Source organism: Hydractinia symbiolongicarpus, chromosome 1 (genome assembly GCF_029227915.1).
Source record: "Hydractinia symbiolongicarpus strain clone_291-10 chromosome 1, HSymV2.1, whole genome shotgun sequence".
NCBI classification, from domain to species: domain Eukaryota; kingdom Metazoa; phylum Cnidaria; class Hydrozoa; order Anthoathecata; family Hydractiniidae; genus Hydractinia; species Hydractinia symbiolongicarpus.
The window spans coordinates 5,420,747-5,443,161 of record NC_079875.1 but is presented as its reverse complement, the minus strand read 5'-3'; the positions used below and the strand labels follow the sequence as shown (position 1 = coordinate 5,443,161).

The 22,415-nt window shown below is 32.0% G+C and overlaps 1 protein-coding gene across 1 annotated transcript; it reads right to left on the bottom strand.

Moving 5' to 3' along the window:
• Nucleotides 1-5: 5 nt before the first annotated feature.
• LOC130633333 (helicase-like transcription factor) lies at nt 6-21,287 on the bottom strand. The gene is made up of 19 exons (XM_057444544.1): nt 20,866-21,287; nt 15,628-17,063; nt 15,150-15,436; nt 14,994-15,068; nt 14,500-14,772; nt 13,526-13,644; nt 11,726-11,916; nt 11,509-11,627; nt 11,271-11,432; nt 10,380-10,512; nt 8,176-8,320; nt 6,899-7,078; nt 5,979-6,139; nt 5,162-5,318; nt 4,758-4,971; nt 4,264-4,423; nt 3,347-3,480; nt 2,012-2,092; nt 6-1,538 (listed from the first exon to the last, which is right to left on the bottom strand). The coding sequence occupies exons 1-19, from the start codon at nt 21,270-21,272 to the stop codon at nt 1,320-1,322; spliced, it is 4,653 nt and encodes a 1,550-aa protein (XP_057300527.1). The 5' UTR covers nt 21,273-21,287; the 3' UTR covers nt 6-1,319.
• Nucleotides 21,288-22,415: the final 1,128 nt, after the last annotated feature.

The window sequence follows — 22,415 nt, the reverse complement described above, 5'->3', positions numbered from 1 at the left end:
CAGCATGAAAATACAAAACATCGTTCCGGAAACAATCTCGCTCAAGCTTGTCAAATTATTTACAGATGCGCGTGCGTGAAACTTGCTACAATAACGCCGTATCAGAAAAGTCAAAAAATCTAACTTCTATCATATCACAACAAGCTATGAGAAAAAATTGAAAAGGTTGACAAAGTGTTACATCTAATATTACAAATACGTCGACTTTTAATATACAATGTTTTAAAAACTTTTTACTTATTTATAACTGTACAAAAATTAAATATATATATATATATACTCAAGACAGGTTTTCTTCATTTTGTCCTGAACAAATTAACTACCCCGTTTGTCTAAATCACCACCAAGAGGGAAACCTTTTTGTACTTGCGCTTACTAATCTCCTCGTGTTGCACAAAAAACCTGAAAACCTAACATTGAGTATGGTTACGTATTAAACGAAATCTAATCTAGCCTTGCGGTGAAAATTAGAACTGAAAGAATCAAGGAAGTTTTAGTTGGTGTATTTATGAATCTTTTCATTTCATTAATTTACAAATCTATGATAAGACCATGATAAGACGAAATGAAATTGTGAGCAAGTCTAGAGTTAAAAAATTATTAAGCAACTTTAGTTCTGTACAAATATAAGCACAAGCAATACGAAGGTTTATTTGTTGCGGAAAAAAATGAGACATTCTTTCTTAACAAAATGGGATAAAAAACTTCAAGGAAAGAAAAAGTACAAAAAATTCTTTGTTGCAGTTTATTTTCAAGGAACTTTCTTTTACTAAAAATGGGCTTTTCCCCCGAAAAATAGTTAAATAAAAATCAGCAACTATCAACAACTTCAGATATAAATGATATCGACAAAAAAATCAGCAACTTGAGACCTGAGCAAAATCCTAAGTTGCTTATAGAAAAATCGCGTAACTGTGTGAGTGTCGTGGCAGAAAGTCGACAATAAAAATATAGATGAAGTTTGTCACAACTGGTACTCACTTCTTCCTCGATAAGGTTAAATGACCTTTGTTTTGGTTGTTGTTCCGAGGAAATTAATACACGCAAATTTAGAATTTGTTTCGCGAAAAATAACATCCGCGAAAACTAACATAAAACGGTAGTAAGATCCACACGCCCCCACCCCCCCCTAACCAATTGTCGAGGGGACAAGTTGAAATGGTAAAGAAATAGAATGTATAAAAACTATTGATTAAAGGACTACTAATTAGTTAGGGGTCCAAAAGCCGGCGATTGACTCCCCTATAATTAGATACATGAGTACGAAATTACTGAATCAGCACGCCTGATTGATCGGGGAGGGGGGTGTCCTACTATACTTAAGTAGGGAGCGTCTTTCGATTGCTGGCTGATACTGCGTTCGCTCTAACAGCTGTGGAAGAAAGGTCCAATCCAAGTAAAGTAGCTATATCGCGTAAAGCTGCGGCTCTTCTTTCTTCGGGATTCTTCTGCGCCATCCCAAACGCTTTTGCCATCAGCTCTCGTTTTTGTTTTTGTAATATTAACATACGATCTTCCACAGTGTCTTCAACGATAACCTAGAAAAGACAAAATGATATGCCATGTTAGTCCCTGCGTAAACACCCTGTAGTTACTTACTATCAATAAACTAATTGATAATGATCTAACGCCATTAAAGGCGGGCGTAATGAGAACCAATAAGGTATTCTTGCGATGTATTTTTCTTAAGCTCTATAGGAACAGTTTTACAAATTTCCGTGACAATTTTTACACCCTGCCTCTCATAACTGAAGCATCAGTTTAAAGACTAATAATCCTTCTGGAGTTTCAAGGTTCCTAAAACCCAGCTCAGCCTGTCAATGTAAACATACAAAAAACTTTTACATATAACTTTTTGTTTCATCTATTCGCCATCTAATGCATCACTAACCGCCCAGACGCTCATTTATTCTTTTGCGACAACGTGCGCTTTTTAAAACCTCAAGTAAGTTACAGCGAGACAAAATATTTTTGTTGGGTGACACCACCTGCAAGTAAACAAAGACATTACCTTGATGATTCGTACATCTTTTGTCTGACCAAGACGATGACAGCGATCGAAACACTGCTCTTCAACTGCTGGATTCCACGCCTAATATACATATAGTACACATAAAATGAATACATAGAATTAGCTTCAACATTCGTTGAACATAATAATTCACCATAATGCAGGTGGTTTTAACACCAACAAGAAGCCCTGCGGCTTAAAGATTTCCGCCATTAGCAATAGTCTGAACTTTGAAGAGGACTGACTAATATGGGGGAACAAAATCATTGAATATTTTAAAATTTTAAAATTTAACTGTACATTTTAGCTAACTAAACATACATAAACTTCGTTTCTATATATAAAAACAATTTTAAAAGAAAAATAATATACCTGAAAATTGATGAACAATAAAAACAAAATAAGAACAACGGCAAGGCTGAAAATTTATCGATATTCTCTTTTTCTCTGAAAAACAACTTGGAAAATATCTTTAAAGGTGACAGCAAATTATTTTTTACATAATCAGTTACGAAAGGTAACATTTCTTTTATAACACACTTGTTACGGTTTTATAGCTATAATACATTATTTTTCACCAAAAATATTCAGCCTCAAAAATTCCTCTTTAAATTAAAAATCATGAATAATTAATTAGTTCTGCTGAATATAGCTTTAGTCTACGTGCTTGCAAAATTGTACAGAAGGAAATGACGTAATTATTAAAGGTAAAAGTTAATAACATCAAAGATGGCGCATTATTAGACGATCTTCATTATGCTACACTGCACGAGCATTAACTTTCGATAGCATATAAACTTTAAAATAAAGTATTGTTCATTGGATAATAAAACAAATTTTTGCACTATTAGGATTCTTATTGGCTTAAAACTCATTTTAGCCTCGTTCCCAGAAAAAATCTGTCGAAACGAGGATTTAGGATTTAGCCTGGATAAGTTTCGGGCGAACTACTAAAACTTTTTTATTAAATTTATCTGAAGTGATCAAAAGAGACTTTTCGTTTCCTTTATAAAACTGATTTGTGGGCTACTTCTAGATAGTTTAAATTTAAGCCTGATCAGTTGCGTAAAGTGTGATTAAGACCATTGCCCTTACTAACTCGGGTTGTTTATAAAAAAATGGGTGTACCAGCAACGTCTTTATAAAAATATAATTCAGCTGTGACATGACAATATTTTATGCCTATAAATTCTTAATTTACTTGGTACTCTTTTTCTGCCCTGAAGTTGAAGTTGCCGTTTTCCTACCTTAGCTAACCACCATGTGCTAATATCTGGCACGACTTGTAATTTAAAAGATAAATCAAAAGAGCAAATTCATAGCTGCATGACTTACCGGATCTAACAAAAACACTCTGGTAGCAGCTGTTAAATTCAACCCTACTCCACCAGCTGTTAAAGACAACAACATCAATGTCGGCGACGAGTCGTCTTTGTTGTTAAATTCGTCGATCACACGTGCTCGGGCTTCTACAAACATAGTTGTCATATAAATAATAAGAATTGGAACGTACGGAATTTTTGCGACAATAAACTTGGCGATTTGACATCTTATTCAGCATATTGTAACAGAATAGACAGAAGTCCTATAAAGCAGACATACCATCACAAATCAAGGAATAAATTGTTGTACCGGCAAAATATTTATTATCACTAAGTATACTTCTTTTTTAAAATATAACCATACGACTACAAGTATAAATACACAATATTTTTTTACAGAAAACCAACAGATACCAAACCAACGAAAACAAACAGATACCAAACCAACGAAAACCAACAAATACCAAACCAACGAAAACCAACGTTAACCAACAGATACCAAACCAACAAAAACCAACAGATATCACAGCAACGAAAACCAACAGATACCACACCAACGAAAACCAAAAGATACCAAACCAACGAAAACCAACAAATACCAAACCAACGAAAACCAACAGATACCAAACCAACGAAAACCAACGTAAGCCAACAGATACCAAACCAACGAAAACCAACAGATACCACACCAACGAAAACCAACAGATACCACACCAACGAAAACCAACAGATACCAAACCAACGAAAACCAACGTAAACCAACAGATACCAAACCAACGAAAACCAACAGATAGCACACCAACGAAAACCAACAGATACCACACCAACGAAAACCAATAGATACCAAACCAACGAAAAACAACAGATACCAAACCAACGAAAACCAACAAAAACCAACGACACCCAACGAAAAACAACGAAAACACTTACGTTGACTCATCGTTCCATCAAGACGAACAAAAGAAAAGCCTGCTGCTTTGATTGGTTTCTGTAACACGTCCAAAAACGAAGTAAACTGAGAAACAACCAGGCTTTTCATAAAGGGATCCTTTTTCCGTTGAGTTTCTAATGCTTCCATTACGAAGTCAACCTTCAAAAAAAAAAGCAAGCAAGTTTTATTAAATTTACTTGAAACAACATTCTATAAAATCGTGGTCGTTGTTAGGCAGAAATAGGGTGTACGAGTCTCTAAACATGGAGATGAATTTCGAGTTCTTTTATTCCTTGTTTCTTCGCATAGAAAACATTTATTGGTAAGAAATTTTATAGATTTCTTTTTTGTACACCGCATTTTTGATTAGCTAATTTTGACTAGGCGATGAGGGATTGAAATTAAAAGGGCTAAACAAGTTATTCCGCAAAGAGGGTAGCAGTAGTGAGGTCAATTCTGCACACTATGGTGCAATAAACATATAGAAAAGTACCTTAGCACTAGAATGCCATGGTTCATCATCATCTTCGTCATCGGTGAGTTTGTGTTGACTAGAACTTCCTCCATCCTCCTCAATTTTAGTAACAGCTGGTACCTTCACCATAGTATCGGTATCAATATTAGCTCTACACAATGGACAGGTTGTTTTTAACTCATTACTCTCAATTACTTCGTATATACAGTTCGTACAAAACACATGGGCGCATCTAAAGAGAAAAAAAATGGATTTCTTGTTAATAGACAAATTTTAACACAAAAAATCTATTAAAGTTAATCTTTTTTGTATCTCTAATAATACCAGTAATTGGTTTTGCTTAAAAAACTTCAGTCATATTGCTAGTCTCCATTCTAGAAAACATTGAACTTTTAAAAAATCGTCAAAATCTGTTGTAATACCTCGTTATAATAGGGTCTGTTAAATTTCCAAGACATATTGAGCACTCCTCACTATCGCCAGCCATCAACAATTGCATTAACTGCTGTATCAATTTTTCTCTTTCTTCTTCACTAATTTGACTTTCTCCTGTTGTGTCATCAGTTACATCATTGTTAACTACAGTGCATACAACATATCATAAATACTCACTGCAAATAAATCTGGTTGTTCATGTCACACTCTTGAAGTAAAAATGACGCATTTGGCATTATATGATTAAAAACAACAACAAAAATGGTGAATGTAATTAGTGCATTGTTCAGGAGTCAAACCATAAAAGGTAGCACAAATCTTCAAAGCAAAAATTTCCTCAAAAAAGTACAATCTATAACAGTCCTTTCAGAAACTTTCTTCTACAGCGATTCAAAATTAGAATAATAATTTATAAAAAATGTCACTTTTTTATTGACAAGATGGCAAATATCTGCAGGTTGTTTAACAATGAAATTTTCTTCGTTCGAAAGTTTCTGATAATGGTGTAAATTTGTAATCCTATAGTAGACTAGCTGGCCAGATTAATTCTTTTGCGAGTTTTGAGTTTCTGCCATTTTTTTAACATTTCAAGTTTTCACTATTTCTGGGTCACTTTCAAGATTTGCTACTGAATTTTTTTTATTTTTAAGGTTTTTGAGCACAAAGAAACAACAACAAAAATAACTAATGTATCATAAATACACAAATATAAATGTGAAAATATTCATATTCAAATTTCCAAGGTAACTGTGTAATTGCAATGTTTCAAGGTCCCGCAGACACCCTGATGTTTCCACAACAAACCTTGCATCTGTTCATGGAATTGATCCATCACATCCATAGCTTTCTGCAGCTTCTCCAACGCTTTTGCACAAAGTTGGGGATGGCAACATAATTGACGCAACCTCATGATGATCACCAAAACATTCGCGTAGTTCTTCAAAACTGCATTCATGCGGAAGTACCTAAAAATGAATTCATTAATGCTGCATTTTATCATGATAGATTTAATTGGCTTTACACAATCAAGCTCCAAAAAACTGGTACAGGGAAGGAAAAATTAATTGACACTATGAAATCTTCAAGATGTTGAACACACTATTATACTGTGTTTATCTACATTAATACATGCTATAATTAGTGCCTTCCTTATACAAGGTTGACAATTAGGGAAATTTCAAGTGCTTTATTAAGGTGGCTACAGCATATTCATTAGAGAAAATTAAAAGAGATTTTTGGTTGCGATTCTATTTGCTTAAGTGCAAAAAATAACAGTGTTTATATATAAGAAATACATCAAAATGTTGGTAAGTTACATTTAAAAAAGGGACTTATTTCCAAAAAGATCAGGACATTAGCGGCTTTTTTGAAAATCTCCTTTTTTAAGGAAAGTTGGGGGAAATTACCAAATTTTTTTAAAATTGAGATTTAAGTTTGACAAATCTGCCTGTAAAGCTAACCTCCGCCTAGTGATAAAAATATAATAAAGTACCAAGATTGCTATTATCGGTACGCTTTTGTGGAAACATAATATAGTAAAAATAACATAGCAAAGAAGGGTAAAGTGAAAGAGAAACTGATTGTTGTATGTAGGAAAGCACTCCACCCAGCATACAATGCTCAGTTTCTTGATTGGTTCTTAACTAAGCCTAAATTGAATGAATTATTTAATGATTTGAATGCAGGGAAGAACATAAAAGTAAAGTAAGACAAGCAGCTCTTACTTGCAAACAATTAACTTTCCATCTTTATGCATAGCATCGTAGACTTTACGTTCTTCTTCTGAAAATTTAATTTTTTGCACGATAACAGTACGGCTTGGTAGGTTTACAATAGGTTTTCCATTCAGTTTATCGGTCTTTAGTCGACGGATTGCAATATGTTTCATAATCTTGAACACTCGGCTAAAACAACCAGTAGCTTTGTTTAATCTATTTCTATGTTTAGGGAGGTAACTAGCACTAACTAAATGTTAAAATTCTTTTTTTTCTAGGGGGAAGGCTTTTTTTAGTGCTATTTGAGCTAGTAAGTGCAATTGCCAGACAATTTAGTACGTAGTTAGCACATGCGTCAAAACACGTCCACAGAATAATTTTTTAGTATAATGACACAATATTCGACCCAGAAATAAAAGGAGGGACCATAATATATATATATATATATATATATATATATATATATATATATATATATATATATATATATATATATATATATATATATATATATATATATATATATATATATATATATATATATATATATATATATATATATATATATATATATATATATATATATATATATATATATATATATATATATATATATATATATATATATATATATATATATATATATAGACTGGATGTCCTTGAGCTGAATGATTGATATTCCCTTTAAGGGTTGATTCTGATAATCTGTATGGTTTGTAGAGTACTTTTGTAGTAAAAATAAGATGGCTAAGAAAATAAAAAAGGCTACTCGTATACTGGCTATGTAAGTATAAAAAACAAGTACATCGCTCAAATGCTTGTGGGAAAATAGTTTAACAACTGGGCAGCCACTTTTTCAAATAGTGCGAGTTTAATGTGCATGTAGTGTAAATTCTTAAAACTATTTCTGATAACCTAGTGCAAGGTACAGCTACCTTTTAGTGCTAGTGCTAGGGTTTTAAAGCCTAGTTACTGTGTAAAATGTTTTCAATATAATGTAAATGAATTGTATAAAGAATAAAAAAAAGTAAAAAGGCTCAGATTACCAAAAATCTTTTGCAGTGAATTTTCTTTAAATATTGCATACTAAAAATTAGCCAATTTTGAAATTTTGCAGAGACATAAAGAAAAACAATCGACATAATCATTTTTTTAAGGCTTTTTTTCAGCCCAGCAGAACATAATAACAAGCTTCTTATGTTGCTGTTTTTACTATTGGGAGTAGAACAACCCTTTTACAATTGTCCAGTGGAAAATAGCTATATATCACTTAAAGTTTTACTCACTTGAAAATTAATTCCCCACGTTTAGGTTGTCTTTTCATGGAATCAACTACAAATTCAAACCACCATCCGCGATCCGTAAAAGGTTCCAGTCGCAGAAACTTTATGATTGACAACAAATCAGTCATACGGTTTTGTATTGGAGTGCCTATATTTTCAAATACAATGAAATAGGTGAATTAATAACAACATGAATAAATATTGTAAATTGAATAATGCATACTGTCATTGAATAAGTAGTAGTTATCACACAGAGCCGAGAAAAATATCACAAATTTTTTTTGATTTTTTTATGTTCTCGTAATGTCTCACAACCCTTTAGGTCAGTGAAATATACCAGAATTATATAATGAAAAAAAAACATGACATTATTTTTTTAGAAAAAGTGTTTATCATATAAACCATTGTATTTGATATTATTGTTTATTAATTTCGGTCATGATACATGAAGTTATTTGAATGGCAAATAAAATTATAATATATGTGATCATGTAATTTTAATTAAAGACAAATTTTATTATTTTTACCAATCGAATTTAAAGCAAGTCTTCTTAAATGTGTTTTCTCTGAATTTACAGGTGAACTAAACATTCCCGGTAGTTGAAAGCACTGGCTCCTTCATGGCTCATTTATGATTGCGTGCGCATAAATAAAAAATGAGAAAAGCTCAACCATGGGATAACTCCTTTAAGTTTTAAAACCTAAGAAAAATAGAACAATGGCAAAAAAATTTTTGAAATTTTGATGACATCAACAGTTGATAGAAGATTTTTTTTTTTAAATTTGTTTGGTTATTGTGAGTGGTGGTTGAGTAATTAAAATAATTGCGAATTGTTGTTGTTTTCTGAAAAACATTTAAGGAGATATAGATGATACTCAAAGTTATTGCATGGTGTTATCAACCCAAATGGATAGGTTGACTCAACTTCAGAAAATTTGTTCATTTCTGTCACTCGTGCTATCTTCATTAAAAAATGAACAAGTAAAATATCACCAACTTCAAAGAAAATGCATCTATTTTGAGTATGTTTTTGAAGAACTGGCAACCAATTTGCAAATCCAAAAATCATGTTTCTTGCAGATAAAATCTTAACAAATAGATATCTTAAAATAAAACTTTCTCAGCAGGCATATTTTATTAGTGATAAAAAGTTAACATCGATTTTTTTGTGATCCACCACTCAAAGAAGTGATAAAAAACTAACTTTGTTTTATCATTTGTGTGTAATGCGAGGAAATTAGAATTTCGGGAACACCTAATAATGTTTCTTTAACCATAATAGAATCTGGCTATTGTTAGAGGAGAGAACAAGGCTTCTTGGAAAGATATGGGTAAATTTATAATACTAGTCGTTAGCCCGTGGAAAAATCCACGGGTTCGCCCGTCGCAGCTAAGCTATCATTTTGCGTGACAGACGGACGGACGGACGGACAGACGTATACGGGTATTATAATATAGATTGGTGGTTTTTATGCAATTTACTGTTATATTTTAATTTAAAGAAGGTTATTTTGTAAAATAAACCATTTTGATAGTAGGTAACCTTGCACTAAATTAAAGTCTGACATAGTATAGTTATTGTTGGAAATTTAATGATAAAATATTAACATATTTGATTTGTGATTTAAAGAATCGTTGCAAAATATTTTTTTATATGTGGTGTTTTAGCCTATAAATAAAACACTAAAGTTTATAAACATTTGAATTTTTTCATGCTTCTTTCCTTCAACAACCAAATGAGTGTGTATTTGTTTTCATTTTAACCATAAAATACTAAGACTAAAGTTTATTTTAACACAAGCAAGGTTTTTAATATTCTTTTAATTTTAACTAACAGTATAAAAACAGCTCTTTCAGCATGTTTCAGTTTTATCATCTACTTAACCATAAAGCAAATTTGGTGCACTCAGTTATTGTTCCAATTAAAATGTGGATAAAACTATACCAAAAGTTGGTTTTGCAACATTTCTCTAAAAATGAACCAGTTTGGAATTGGCATATCATTATAAGTGACTTTTAACTACATTAGCAAAGAACAGACAATTTTTAACTTAATATTATTTAATCCTGGTTTCCTTATAACATGAGTGAAAATAAGTTTTTTTAGAAAATCTAGAGACAACTATCAAGAAATTTTTTTCTTAAAACATCTAGAGAATTTTCCTCCTTGAACATTTAAATGTAATTGAAATAAGATCAGTTGTACCTGTAAGTATCCATCTTCGATCACAAATCAGTCCTATACAAGCTTTTGTCTGTTTTGAGCATGAATTCCGAATGATATGGCCTTCGTCAAGCACAACACGCAACCAATTAATTTGGTGCAACGGTGATGGTTTCTAAAAACAACCACCAAGGTAAAGAATGACCTTTTAATTATCAAACTAACTTTCAAATAAGCATTTACATAGGAGGAGGTTGTTTAATAAGTATTTGCATAAAGTATGCTTATTTGGAAAGGTCACAAAATGATATAAAGTGTATAAAAAATGTGCTTAAAGTATGCCTTTTATAAAAAAAATTATAAAAATAAAACAGATTTTATTTATATTGAAGAAGAACTACTTTGTTCATCACTAACATACTGCCAAGCAGCGAGCGGGATTCGATCCGCGGTCCCCAGAACTGGGAGCCGCAGACGAAACCACTACACTACGTGCGGCAATATGTTAGTGACATATATAGTGATATATACTCGCCCGTCATGATCAGAGGTCTGATCGGGGTGAAGCATTCTCTGTTAAGAATGAAATACGGATGTGCTATGATAAATATTCACCTATATGTATACACACCATCCGGATATACTATCTGAGTTCATCACTAACATATTGCCGCACGTAGTGTAGTGGGTTCGTCTGCGGCTCCCAGTTCTGGGGACCGCGGATCGAATCCCGCTCGCTGATTGGCAGCTAGTGATGAACAAAGTAGTTCTTCTTCAATATGACTTACACGCATTATACTCGCCTGTCATGATCAGAGGTCTGATCGGGGTGAAGCATTCTCTGTTGAGAATGAAATACGGATGTGCTATGATAAATATTCACCTATATAGATTTTATTTAATTTTATAAAAATAAAACAGATTATAACTTACTTCTTTGGTCTGTATTCCCCTGAAGTCGCATGATAAAGTGCCATACGTAGTCATAATAATATCGTATTGCTTTAAATAATTCACATCCCGCACACGTTCTGCGCCATAATAGACGTAAATTTGTAGGCTAATAGACGGATCAACATGTTCTTGCAACTGATTCTAAAATAAAGAAAAGAGAGGAAATAGAGGTCACAAAATTGGTACTGTTTGAAATCATGTTTTAGTAAACACTCACAATCCAGTTGCTTAACACTGACATTGGACAAACTATTAGTGTTGCTTTTCGGTCGTTTGACTTTTCTCCGAACATACCATTATGTCCAGATGTGTGATTCGACAGAGCCAGGGTAGTACCTAAAAGTTAAAACATATGAAAAAATGCATATATAAATAACCATAATGTCAGTGCTTCGCAATAGGAATTTGTTTTTTAACATCAATTCCAAACGTACCACGTATCACTGAGTCAACATGTTTTGTTATGTTTCTCAGATTTTTTTCATCGTCATCACTGTCTGAAATAAACATTTGATCTTCTGGTTCTTTTTCCTTTTTTTTCTTCTTCTTTTTTTTCTTATCCTTATTTAATTGTTGCAGGTACATTTGACGAAATTTAAAACCTGGTTTCTCTAAATCTGCTTTTCTAAAAAAGAAACAGCTAAACGATATAATAACAGATTAGTTCTTAGCTTTGTGACGTGTTTACTGCATTAATATTCCGTGCATTTTTAGCCATTTTAACAATCAATACTTCATGCATCCTTAACATGAAGTAGTGATTTAACAGTCAAGATACAAGGCATCACATTTATAACACCACAATTTTTAGCCTATTTTTAGCATCAATATGGTAAAAATGATAAACTAAATTTAACTTGTCAAAATACACAAGCCTGGCAAATCTTTGCTATGCAAGCTTGTCAATTTTCAATAAAAACTGCATGATTAGAAACAAAAAACAAAACAATAAAACTTTTGTGATGCAATTTAATGGTTTCGCTTGATTTGTAAATGGCTTAAATTTTTAATTTACGTCGTAAAATAGAAACAGAAAAAAGGGAAAACATTTAACAACAATCATGTTTTTAATTTGAAACTTACATTTTCAGGAGAAACTAGACAAAAACAACAGGTTGCGGAGCTTTATGTTGTTTTACCAGGAAAATTTTTTTGACATTTAGATGACAGTCACAAATGAGTAGTGTGTCAGTAATTTTTTTTACCGAAAGTAAAAAATCAAGTTCACATTTGGGACAAAAGTACAAGCAACGTGCCCATGGGCAATATCTTTTTCAAAAAATCTGACGCAGGCCAAGACAATAGTGAAAACCATGAAAATGCAAGAAACATGCGTATAATACAGAAGACATTGAGTTATAAGATATATTTTATTACTTTAAAGAAAAAAGGAAATGTGTTAGAGACATATTTGTAAAACATTTAACCAGTCAATCGCAGGCAAACGCCTTCCCACACACCTAAACTACCATAGACGACTGGAAGATCACACACTTCGTTCACTCATTTAATTTTTTTCTCACTAAAAAAAATTAACTACAGTAGACTAAATTCGAACAGTAGACTACAGTAGACTTAATTCGAACTTTCCGTTACTTCGAACAAATTACCAAGTCCCTTGAGTTTGGTTAAATAAAGTCTTATATTTTGAGCTGCTTAATTCGAACTCCACTAATTCAAACATTGCGCTAATTCGAACAATTTTTTAGTCCCAAAGATGCATTATGGTCGTTAATTCGAAATTTTTGTGTATCGATAAATAAAACCTTAAGGGAAAATAAAAAAAACATTTTCATTATTATTCATTTTTATTGCACCAATGGTGGCAAAATTTCTTTTAATTTATCAATTAAATGAAGTTTACAAGGAATTTGGAGGCCTTGCCCATCACCAAGCAAACAACGTTAAAAGATTTTTATAAAAAGTTGTAGTAAAGTTATAATAAATTTGCAACACATTGATTTTACCTTAAATATGACTGCAAATGAATATACTTGTATTTATATCATCTTACAGTTTGCTGGCAGTATATCTATCTTGCTTGCTTTAGTACAGTAGACGTCCGTTAATTCGAACACGCAAGGGACTAAATTATTTGTTCGAATTAACGAATGTTTGGATTTTCGGAAGTTCAGAAAAAACAAGAATTTTAATAAACGTTTAAAGGAATTATGCTAATATAACTTTATTCAGAAAATACATAATGTGAAAAATAAAAGTAAGTTTTAACTAACGTTGTAGCACTCGGTTTGATGTAGCCATCTTTTCTCTTCTTTATGTTAATTGATGCTCCTTTATGTTTTGTTGGTAAATAATTGTTACCTGCTATTTCACTTGCATCAAAAGGAAGTGCCTAAAACATAAAATGTAAATCAAAAATTATTTTACTTCTTGTTTGTAAGCAGTTTGGATATATTAATGGACAGCCTTTAATCTTTTTGCTATAAACAATTTTCCTGCTATCTTTTCCAAGTATGGTGACTTTGACATCTATTCTTATTCTTTAGGGTTCAAGAATTTATATTCATCATACATTCAGCGAATCCTTGGAAACATATCATTTGTTTAATTTTTTTAAGTAAAGGGAACCTGAGGCATAAAATGATGTTTAGCTTATATTATAGAGCTTTACAATCTTACTATGATTTTGAGTAGGAAAAAAGCAATTATTAAATAAAACTTCAAGCTGAATTCTCATCTTTGTTTTACGTTTTTTTGTTAATTTCGTCGTTTCTCTGGGAGATATAAATATCATTTTATTGTCTACAATTTTTTACAACGATGGCTATTAAAAATCTCTATGAAAAACCCCAAATTTTATAAAACGAGATTTTCAAAAGCAACCTACACAAACTTACATAATATTCACAATAACAGAACTTTTCTTGTCTGTTTTGTTTCTTTTACTCATTTGTGGGTTATACCGCTTAAGTTTATTGCTACATGTTTTATACTACAATTTTATTTCATTACAAAAATAATTTTGTGTATTTCATTTTTGAATCATGTTTTGAAATGTTTTGGAAAAATAATAAACTAGTAGCACTAATAGCACTAAATCCTTGTACAATTTTTTTTCGTCCAGATATTTTTGTCTGGTTATTTCCCAAACCGTTAGGATACATGCTATACTCTTTACCATGCGATAGCTAGTACTTATACTGACACCAAAATATAATATTAACTGTAAATGCAAAGTAACATAAACCTTTTTTTGATGAAACATTGGTTTGCCATTAACATGATTTGTCAAGATTAAGGAGATTACAGTTAAGGTCTTTCCAAGCCCCATGTCATCAGCGAGAATGCCACCATTAACACATGGCGGTTTCTTGTATATTCTTTTTCCTGTTGCGATATTTATGTAATCACGTCCAATAGACACACACTCCCAAAAAGGTGGAAGTTCTTTGGTGTTCTCGCGTTCTATCATCCAGTTTAGGGCCATTTTTTGGTGAGGTAATAAAGTTTGACGGACTGCCTGCAATAAAAAAATGTTTGAATGAAGTAAGCATCTTTCCACACATTTTCTGTAAAATGGTACTGACAGAATGAGAACCTCTGATTTCTAAATTTAGACTGGTAGATAAACTTCTATTTTGTCTGCAGAGAAGTTGGCACCCTTGCTACAGTTATCAAAACATATTCAAATTTAATGCTACTGAACACTTCAAATAAGAGAAAAAATGAAGTACAAATCACCTGACAAGGTTCAATTGGAGTTTCTTTGTCAAATTCTGACATTAAGTCAAAAAGTTCGTCCAGTTTGTCTTTTTTCTATATAACAAGGAGTTTATCAAGAATTATCCTGTTGATCTCAAAACCAGACACGATTAGAGTAAAAGGAAATAGATGTACCACAACTGGTGCTGGAGTTTGCGAAAACATTTGATCAGCAGGATCGCTACCTGTTGGTAACAATCCCCAATTTCTGTAGGCTACATCCGCTGGATCTTCATATAATTCATTGACATCAGCACCTATGTGTTCTACAGGGTCTTTTATTTGTCTTCTTTGATGACGTGCAATCATGTTGGCAGAGAAATTTATGTCATCGTCTGAATCACTTCCAGACTCGTTATTTAGGTATGGTAGGACGCTAATTGATGCTGTCGATTCAGTCTTTATATCTTCTGTAGTATTGCCTGTGTTATAAAAATGGATGGAAGTATAGGAAATATTATCTTAATGTGTGTAATCACAGGAAGGTCAAAATGACTAGCTAACAGTTACCACTACTGAAATGACAATACGTAGAAAGAAATTACATTACAAAAAACAATCTAAATTCCACTACTGTAAGGTAATATAAGAGCAAAGAACTAAAACATGCTACCTTCACTTGGTAAATCAACTCGTGCCAGCAGAAATTCACATACAGACATCTTTCCCCTTTCATCCAACAAATTTAAACCTTCGCTGAATTGTTCAATATGAGGCCTTTGGTTGAAAGTCTGTAATTTTTTCATTATTTCTGCTGGAATGTTAGTTAAATTTGTCGACTCTCCATCATACGTGAGTTCTCCAGTTTCAGTGATATTTCCATTTTCTTGAGGTTGTAAATTATCTGAAGTTAACATGTTTTTCATAAACTCTGCAAAAGAGCTATTGGTGCTAGAAGAGCTGCATGCTTGTTGATCACTACTACTAGATGTGGCGATTTTGTTGTTTTGGTTGTAAACAAGAGTTTCCAAATTTGCATTAACAGTGCTTGCAGTAATTGCATTTGACTGTACCGTACCAATATTTCGAGACATACTTGTATTCATTATATTTAAAACCGGAATTGTACTAGACATAGGAGTTCCCAATTCATTGATACTTTGTGCAACACCATTTTGTTTAATTGTATTATTTGTTGCATCCAAGACTTTCGAACCTAAGCTGATGTCTTTTTCCTTTGACACACTAATATTTGACCAATCCAAAGCACCTTGTTTTCTTGTAGTCTCTTGCATTGAATAGCATGTGCTTATAACCCCTGCTGCAGGGTTTAAAGTTAATGAAGATATGTTTTCCTTTGTAACTTTTGTTGTTTGACGATTTATTGAGTATAGACCAGCTCTAATTTGGTCAAGTACGGAGTCAATTTGTGGCCTTACACCAGTTTCTGTGCTACTATAGTTTTCTGGACTTGTTTTAATTGGCACTGCTGGCACAACTTGGAGAGTACTTCCTGGGTTTGTAGAACTGCTTGAAGTAAAATGCATAGGTAAAGTTGTGGATAAATTTGCTGCACAAACAGCAGAAGTAACCACTACAATGTTTGAAACGGTTGGTTTAGAAATTCTTGAGACATTCCGATTAACAGAAGAAAATGTTGCAAAGGATGAGATTATGGAATTGGAATAAGCAGGTAAGGTTAAACTTGAACTTGCCAGACTGTTGCTTTGGGGAAATGAGGTTGACTGTTTCTGCAAAGGACCTATGTTCAGTAGATCCTTTTCTATTTTAACTTGGCTTGATAAATTGGGCATTGTTGAGGCTGACTGGAACTTCTTTTTAAGTTTATTACCACCTTTCACATTATCATTCAACAACAGTAAATTACTGTCAGACGATGACTGGGAGGGACGCTTTAAATTATTTTTTAGTATGGCTCGAATACCTGGCTTAACTGCAAGTACTGGAGGAACTGAAACACATGACCTGAATTGCACACCATAGTAGTTTTGAACAATGGATAAAATAGATAAGGCATTATCAATGATACCAGTTATTGTGATAATAATTAAACTATGGTTTATTTTTCCACTTTCAATGCCAACAATGCTGAAAAATAAAAAATTGATACATATAAAAATATATACACAATTTTCTACAACATAACAAGTCAATAATAACAAACATTGCATCAATTTCTTCTGTTAATCAAAAAAGATATCTTATAATAAGTAAAAATTGTATATATGTAGTGTTAGATGATTTATGTATTATTATTTTTGATTTGTTTTTTCGGTATACTCAGTCACATCTTTACGACTAACAAAATTCAAAAGGATTACCTTCTGAATATTCATCGTCTCAAAAATGTGAAGTATCACACTTTACATTTTAATTCTCTTTTACAAACTACAAAATTCTGCAAGGGATAGTCCTACTGAAGCTAACATGTACAAAATAATGAACAAGATGTATAATATCAGGGTTCGAACTAGAGAAGTAAAGTTGGTTCACAAAACTTTGGGCACTCTGTACCAAGAAAACCACCATCTAGATGTGGCCTGGGAACACTCTAAATCAATTACCATTCGCTTGTTCATTAGTAGCTACTTGTTTTTTGACAACAATTTATATTTTTTTGTGGCCTGCGAGCTTTACTTTTTCCTGCGTTGTTGTTCTACGGCCTTAGCCAGTATTTAAATGGGCTTCTTTTTTGTCGCCGTTTTTACTATCATGACTAATGAAGCACAGAGGGGAGTAGTCTAGTGTAGCGGTACGTAAATTATTAGTTTTTGAGTGTTGATTACAGAGTTACCCTGTTGAACGGTACAAAAGGTACAAAAATTATTTTTACAAATAAATCATTTTGAATTATTATTTAATGTTCAGTTGGCTTCTTTTTGTGATCTAAATTTTATGAAGCTAGATTTGCATTTGATTACAAAGAGTTTCAACAGGTTAAAATTCTTTTTCAAATTCGAAATGAATCAAAAATGGTTGTTTTTATTGATTTTTACGTTTCATCTAGTTTTCAAAAAAGCAGTGTTTACAAACTTGAACTTATTTTTCTACTTTTATATTTTTCTTTCGTCTTTTGCTGTGCCAGTCGAAAATATTTAATTATTAATAACATGCTCACTTTTTCTGCACAATTGAAGAACTAAAGCAAATACTCCCCTGAAGAGGACTGTAATAAATCAGTAGTAGAGCTGTAGAACTTCCTGCCGAAACGACGGGTTTATTATTTATAATATTTGAAACAAGTGGGGGTGTTTAAACTCGTAAACCCCAAACACGAGAACTGAGTGTCTGAACTAGCGACTCTCTCAGTTTTAACTTTCTTGTCTCCGATAGCCAAAATAATGTTGCAAAAATGAAATAAGTTTAAAGAAAATATTCAAAATGTAATTATTCTTGCAGAGGTTCTTAATCAATTTTTGTGAACATTATTCTAATTTTATTTTTTTTCTTTGCACACACAACTTTGCTCAATAATATTAATTAAACTATTTGCCGATATTGAAATTGAAAACTTTAAAAAAAACATTTTGAATTTATAATTTTGTTTACACAATGGCCTTCTGATAAATTATCTTGTAAATATTTTATGCAATCATTTATAATGAGCTGAGCTTGATAAATAAGGTTTTAATAACAATTTCTTATAATAAAAACAGCTCTTCAGAAGCAAATGTTACGAAACTTGCTCACTAATTTAAGTCGAAACTTCATTAAATATGCACAAGTGAAATACGCTATCAGAAAGGGTTATTATTTCTTCTCCCAGCATAAAATAATCAAGCAAAACATGAAAATTAAATGGAAACACAACAAACAAAAGGAAGGAATGATTAATTTTTAATATCGCAAAAAAAACAATGAAGTGGATTATGCATAAACTAGCTCACAAAGCAAGTCTAAATAAGTTTTGCTTTACAGATAATAGCATAAAACTTTTTTTTTTTTACAACAAGCGCATAAAAAAATAATTAAAACCCTGTCCAGACATGCCCCAGGCTCATAGTGATACTGATTGTCAGACTACATACGAACAAATGTTACTTTTTTGGAAAGAAAAATTGCAAAAAATTTAAGTGCATATATTCATTCATATTTCTTCAAAAACAAAGCATAATCAGCATTGAGCACCAATCATGTGTGTGTGTAGAATTCTTTTAAGTGGAGTAAAACGCACTGGGAAGGAAATTGTTGACACTTTGTGTGTTCCTGTAAGGAAAACAACAAGAGACATAGTGATGAACTTAGTTGTATCAACCCATGTGTGTGCATAGTCAGGTGAGAAATCTTGCTTGAAACTTATTTTAGTTTTTTACTGCAACTATGATGTGTTGATAAAAAAACAAAAAAGCAATTAATGGCTTAGCTGGTTTCTCATATCTTACAAGCAAAAATATTATTTAATATGATACATTAGAGATAGTGACGTCAAGAATCTCCAAAAGGGACCTACCTCTCTTTACCAACACCAGTCCTGGGAGCTAAATTATTTTCTTGATATAGCATCGAAGAGGGGAGAGCAATTGTTCTAGTTGATGCAAAGACTTGTCCAATTCGGAGAAATAAGAAACTAGCTAAGTCATTATTTGCTCCACAATTCTAAAAAAGTTTTTCTGGTTAAGCAACCAATTCATCTCATAGGAAATCAATGTTGTCTCTTTTTATTATTTGCGGTAACAAATAATTAAAATATATAAAAAAATAAAAAATAGATAAAAAAGATAAGGCGACTCCAATTTAATTAGTTGTTCTATGGGCCCATTACCATTTAGGAAAAATAATTAAAACAAGATAGAATACGCTTGTCGTAACACCCTCCTCCGTTGTAAAAATTTTAAAAAAATGATTTCACCGCTGTGAAAATTTAAATATTCTCAACTAAACAACCATGGTGTGAAAAAGAATTTGCAATTAAATTTAGATTTTCCTATAAAACTGTGCAAAAAACATTAAAAGAACACTAAAATTGTTTGTTTTATCATTATAAATAGGAGAAGAATAACTTGCTGTATAAGTTTTGCAAGTATAAGTTGCTGTAAAACTTTCAAAACAATACAAGTATATTCTGTACAACTTTCAAAACAGCACAAGAATAATTATTGCTGTATAACTTTGAAAACAACACAAGAAAAATTCTTGCTGCATAACTTTTAAAAACAAGTTTTTTAGCATGCAAGTATTTTTATCTTTTCACCTTAAGAACTAGTTACATATTTTTTAGTGAGACAAATTATTATTTTTTCTTCGCAACTAAAAAATATAAACTGCATGGGTTATGCAAAAACACATAGAAAAAAAAGGTGTCGTAACACCCTCCTTCGTTGTTATTTTTATTATTTTTTGTTGTTTTTCCGACCATACATTCTCGATAAAATTATTTTTATTTTACCGACCGACCGACCGACCGTAAGCTACTATTAACTTCGCCCGCAGAATAACTAATTAAATTGGAGTCGCCTAAAAAAGATTTTGTAATAAAAAATACATTTTATAAACTTATTTTATTTATTGAGGTTGCTCGCACAGTCTAAATTATTGTAACCTTTGGAGAGTGATTTATTGCTCAGGTGTTGTTTTCTTATTGATTAGGCTTGCATTTTTTAAAAAAATAAAATAAATCAAAAACAGGGACTTGTTTTTACATATATCACAATTCTAAAGAACATGGAATGAGAGTTGGGACTGAGGTAGTTTTGAGAAAAAACTCGTTTTTTAAAGGCATAGGTTGTGTTTCAAAATATATGAGATTTTTTTAACTATTTTTACCCCATTTGTGATTTTATATTGAACAGTGCGAAATAAATTCTGGGAAAAGTCTGAAAATTCCAGGGCCACATTATAAACCTATAAAACATTAGGCATAAAATTAATAATTTTTAAAAGTATAACTTACGCATTTATTTTCGCCAGTTTTTGTTTCGTAAACAACTGCAACAGTCTAGATGCATACTCAGGTATACTACCACAACATTTATTATATAACGTCACATGGAAGTCACCAGACCCCACTTTTAAAGACAATTTTGGATTCCCAGCAGCAAAAAGTTCTCTTGTCAATGTAGTAGTTAAACCACATAAAGAGACATCAATGGCAACGCTATGCCTTAAATAACAGATTATTGTCTCTTCGTTACTCTTGAAAGCCATTGCTGAGGGTATAACTAATGGTCTTTCCACATGTTGTATATAGTATAGATCAAATACTAAATAAAAACAGTATTTTATAAAAGTATCAAGAGGACTGTAAAAAACTAGGTCTCGACACATGCACATACAAATACATACATGAAGTAAATCCATTTACTCTCCAGATAAACAGAAAGAATTTATTTAGTGTATAAATATAATGTGATTTCCTTGAAATATATATATGTAAACTATAACCACAATATGACAATTTCTACAAGAATATCAGGACACAAACATAACATAATGCCAGTGTTATTAGTTTCAATTTTGTCTGTTAAATAAGGGTTCAGACCTATCAATAAGGGGAAAGCAATTGCTGTTGATTATGCAAAGATTTACCCAATTCTGAGAAATGAGAAACTAGCTGAGTCTTCAGCTGGCTGCATAAAGACTGGATCTAGTAACAAAAATGATGTTGCAAACTCTAGCAAAATAATAGTTTATAGCTTACCCCATGGGAAAAGTTAGATTCTTATTCGCGCAAAAATATGAAAATGAAAATTTTTTGGTAAGGTGCCTTTTTTTCTGAATGCTTGCAACCATTTTTTACGAAGATCGCTGTTTGATTTTTCCAAAGGTCTCTTATGAAAACTGACCACTTTGTCACACACAACTTGTACAACTGAAAACTGAACAACTTTGCATATTTAGCATAAAATATAATTAAATTGCTGGTAAGGTATATATATTTCATCAAAATTATCAACAATTACGAAAATTTGTAGCTGAGATAAACCAGACCCTACATATAACTGCACTTTTTTACAACGTCACACAGCAATTTTTTGCAAAACTAGGGGTTAGGGTTTTCTAGCCATATTTTAAACTGATAAAGTCTGTATTTATGCCACTTCGGAGTCATATGAAACATATAATTTTTTTGTTAAGTCCCCTTTAATAGTGAAAACTGTGTCTGTGTGCCCCCCAACGTAGAATGACTACATGGTAAGGAACATTGCTTTCTGTAATCTGCCTTACCTTTTATCATGGTTTTCAACTAATTGATGTGATATGATTCTCCAGTTTTTAAAAAATACTATAATACACTTGTAAAGATGCAGACAGAGCTGTTCGTAGCAGGCATGCAAATAACATAGCACACCTACTATGAACAACTATGATTTGTTACACATTTTGAAGAATGTAGTTACGGTATACAGACTCAATAGAAGTCCTCCTATTTTGTATCTCCAGTTAAAAACATGGGGAAAAGATTTCAACACAGTTTGGGTGCAATAACTATTACGCCATGGC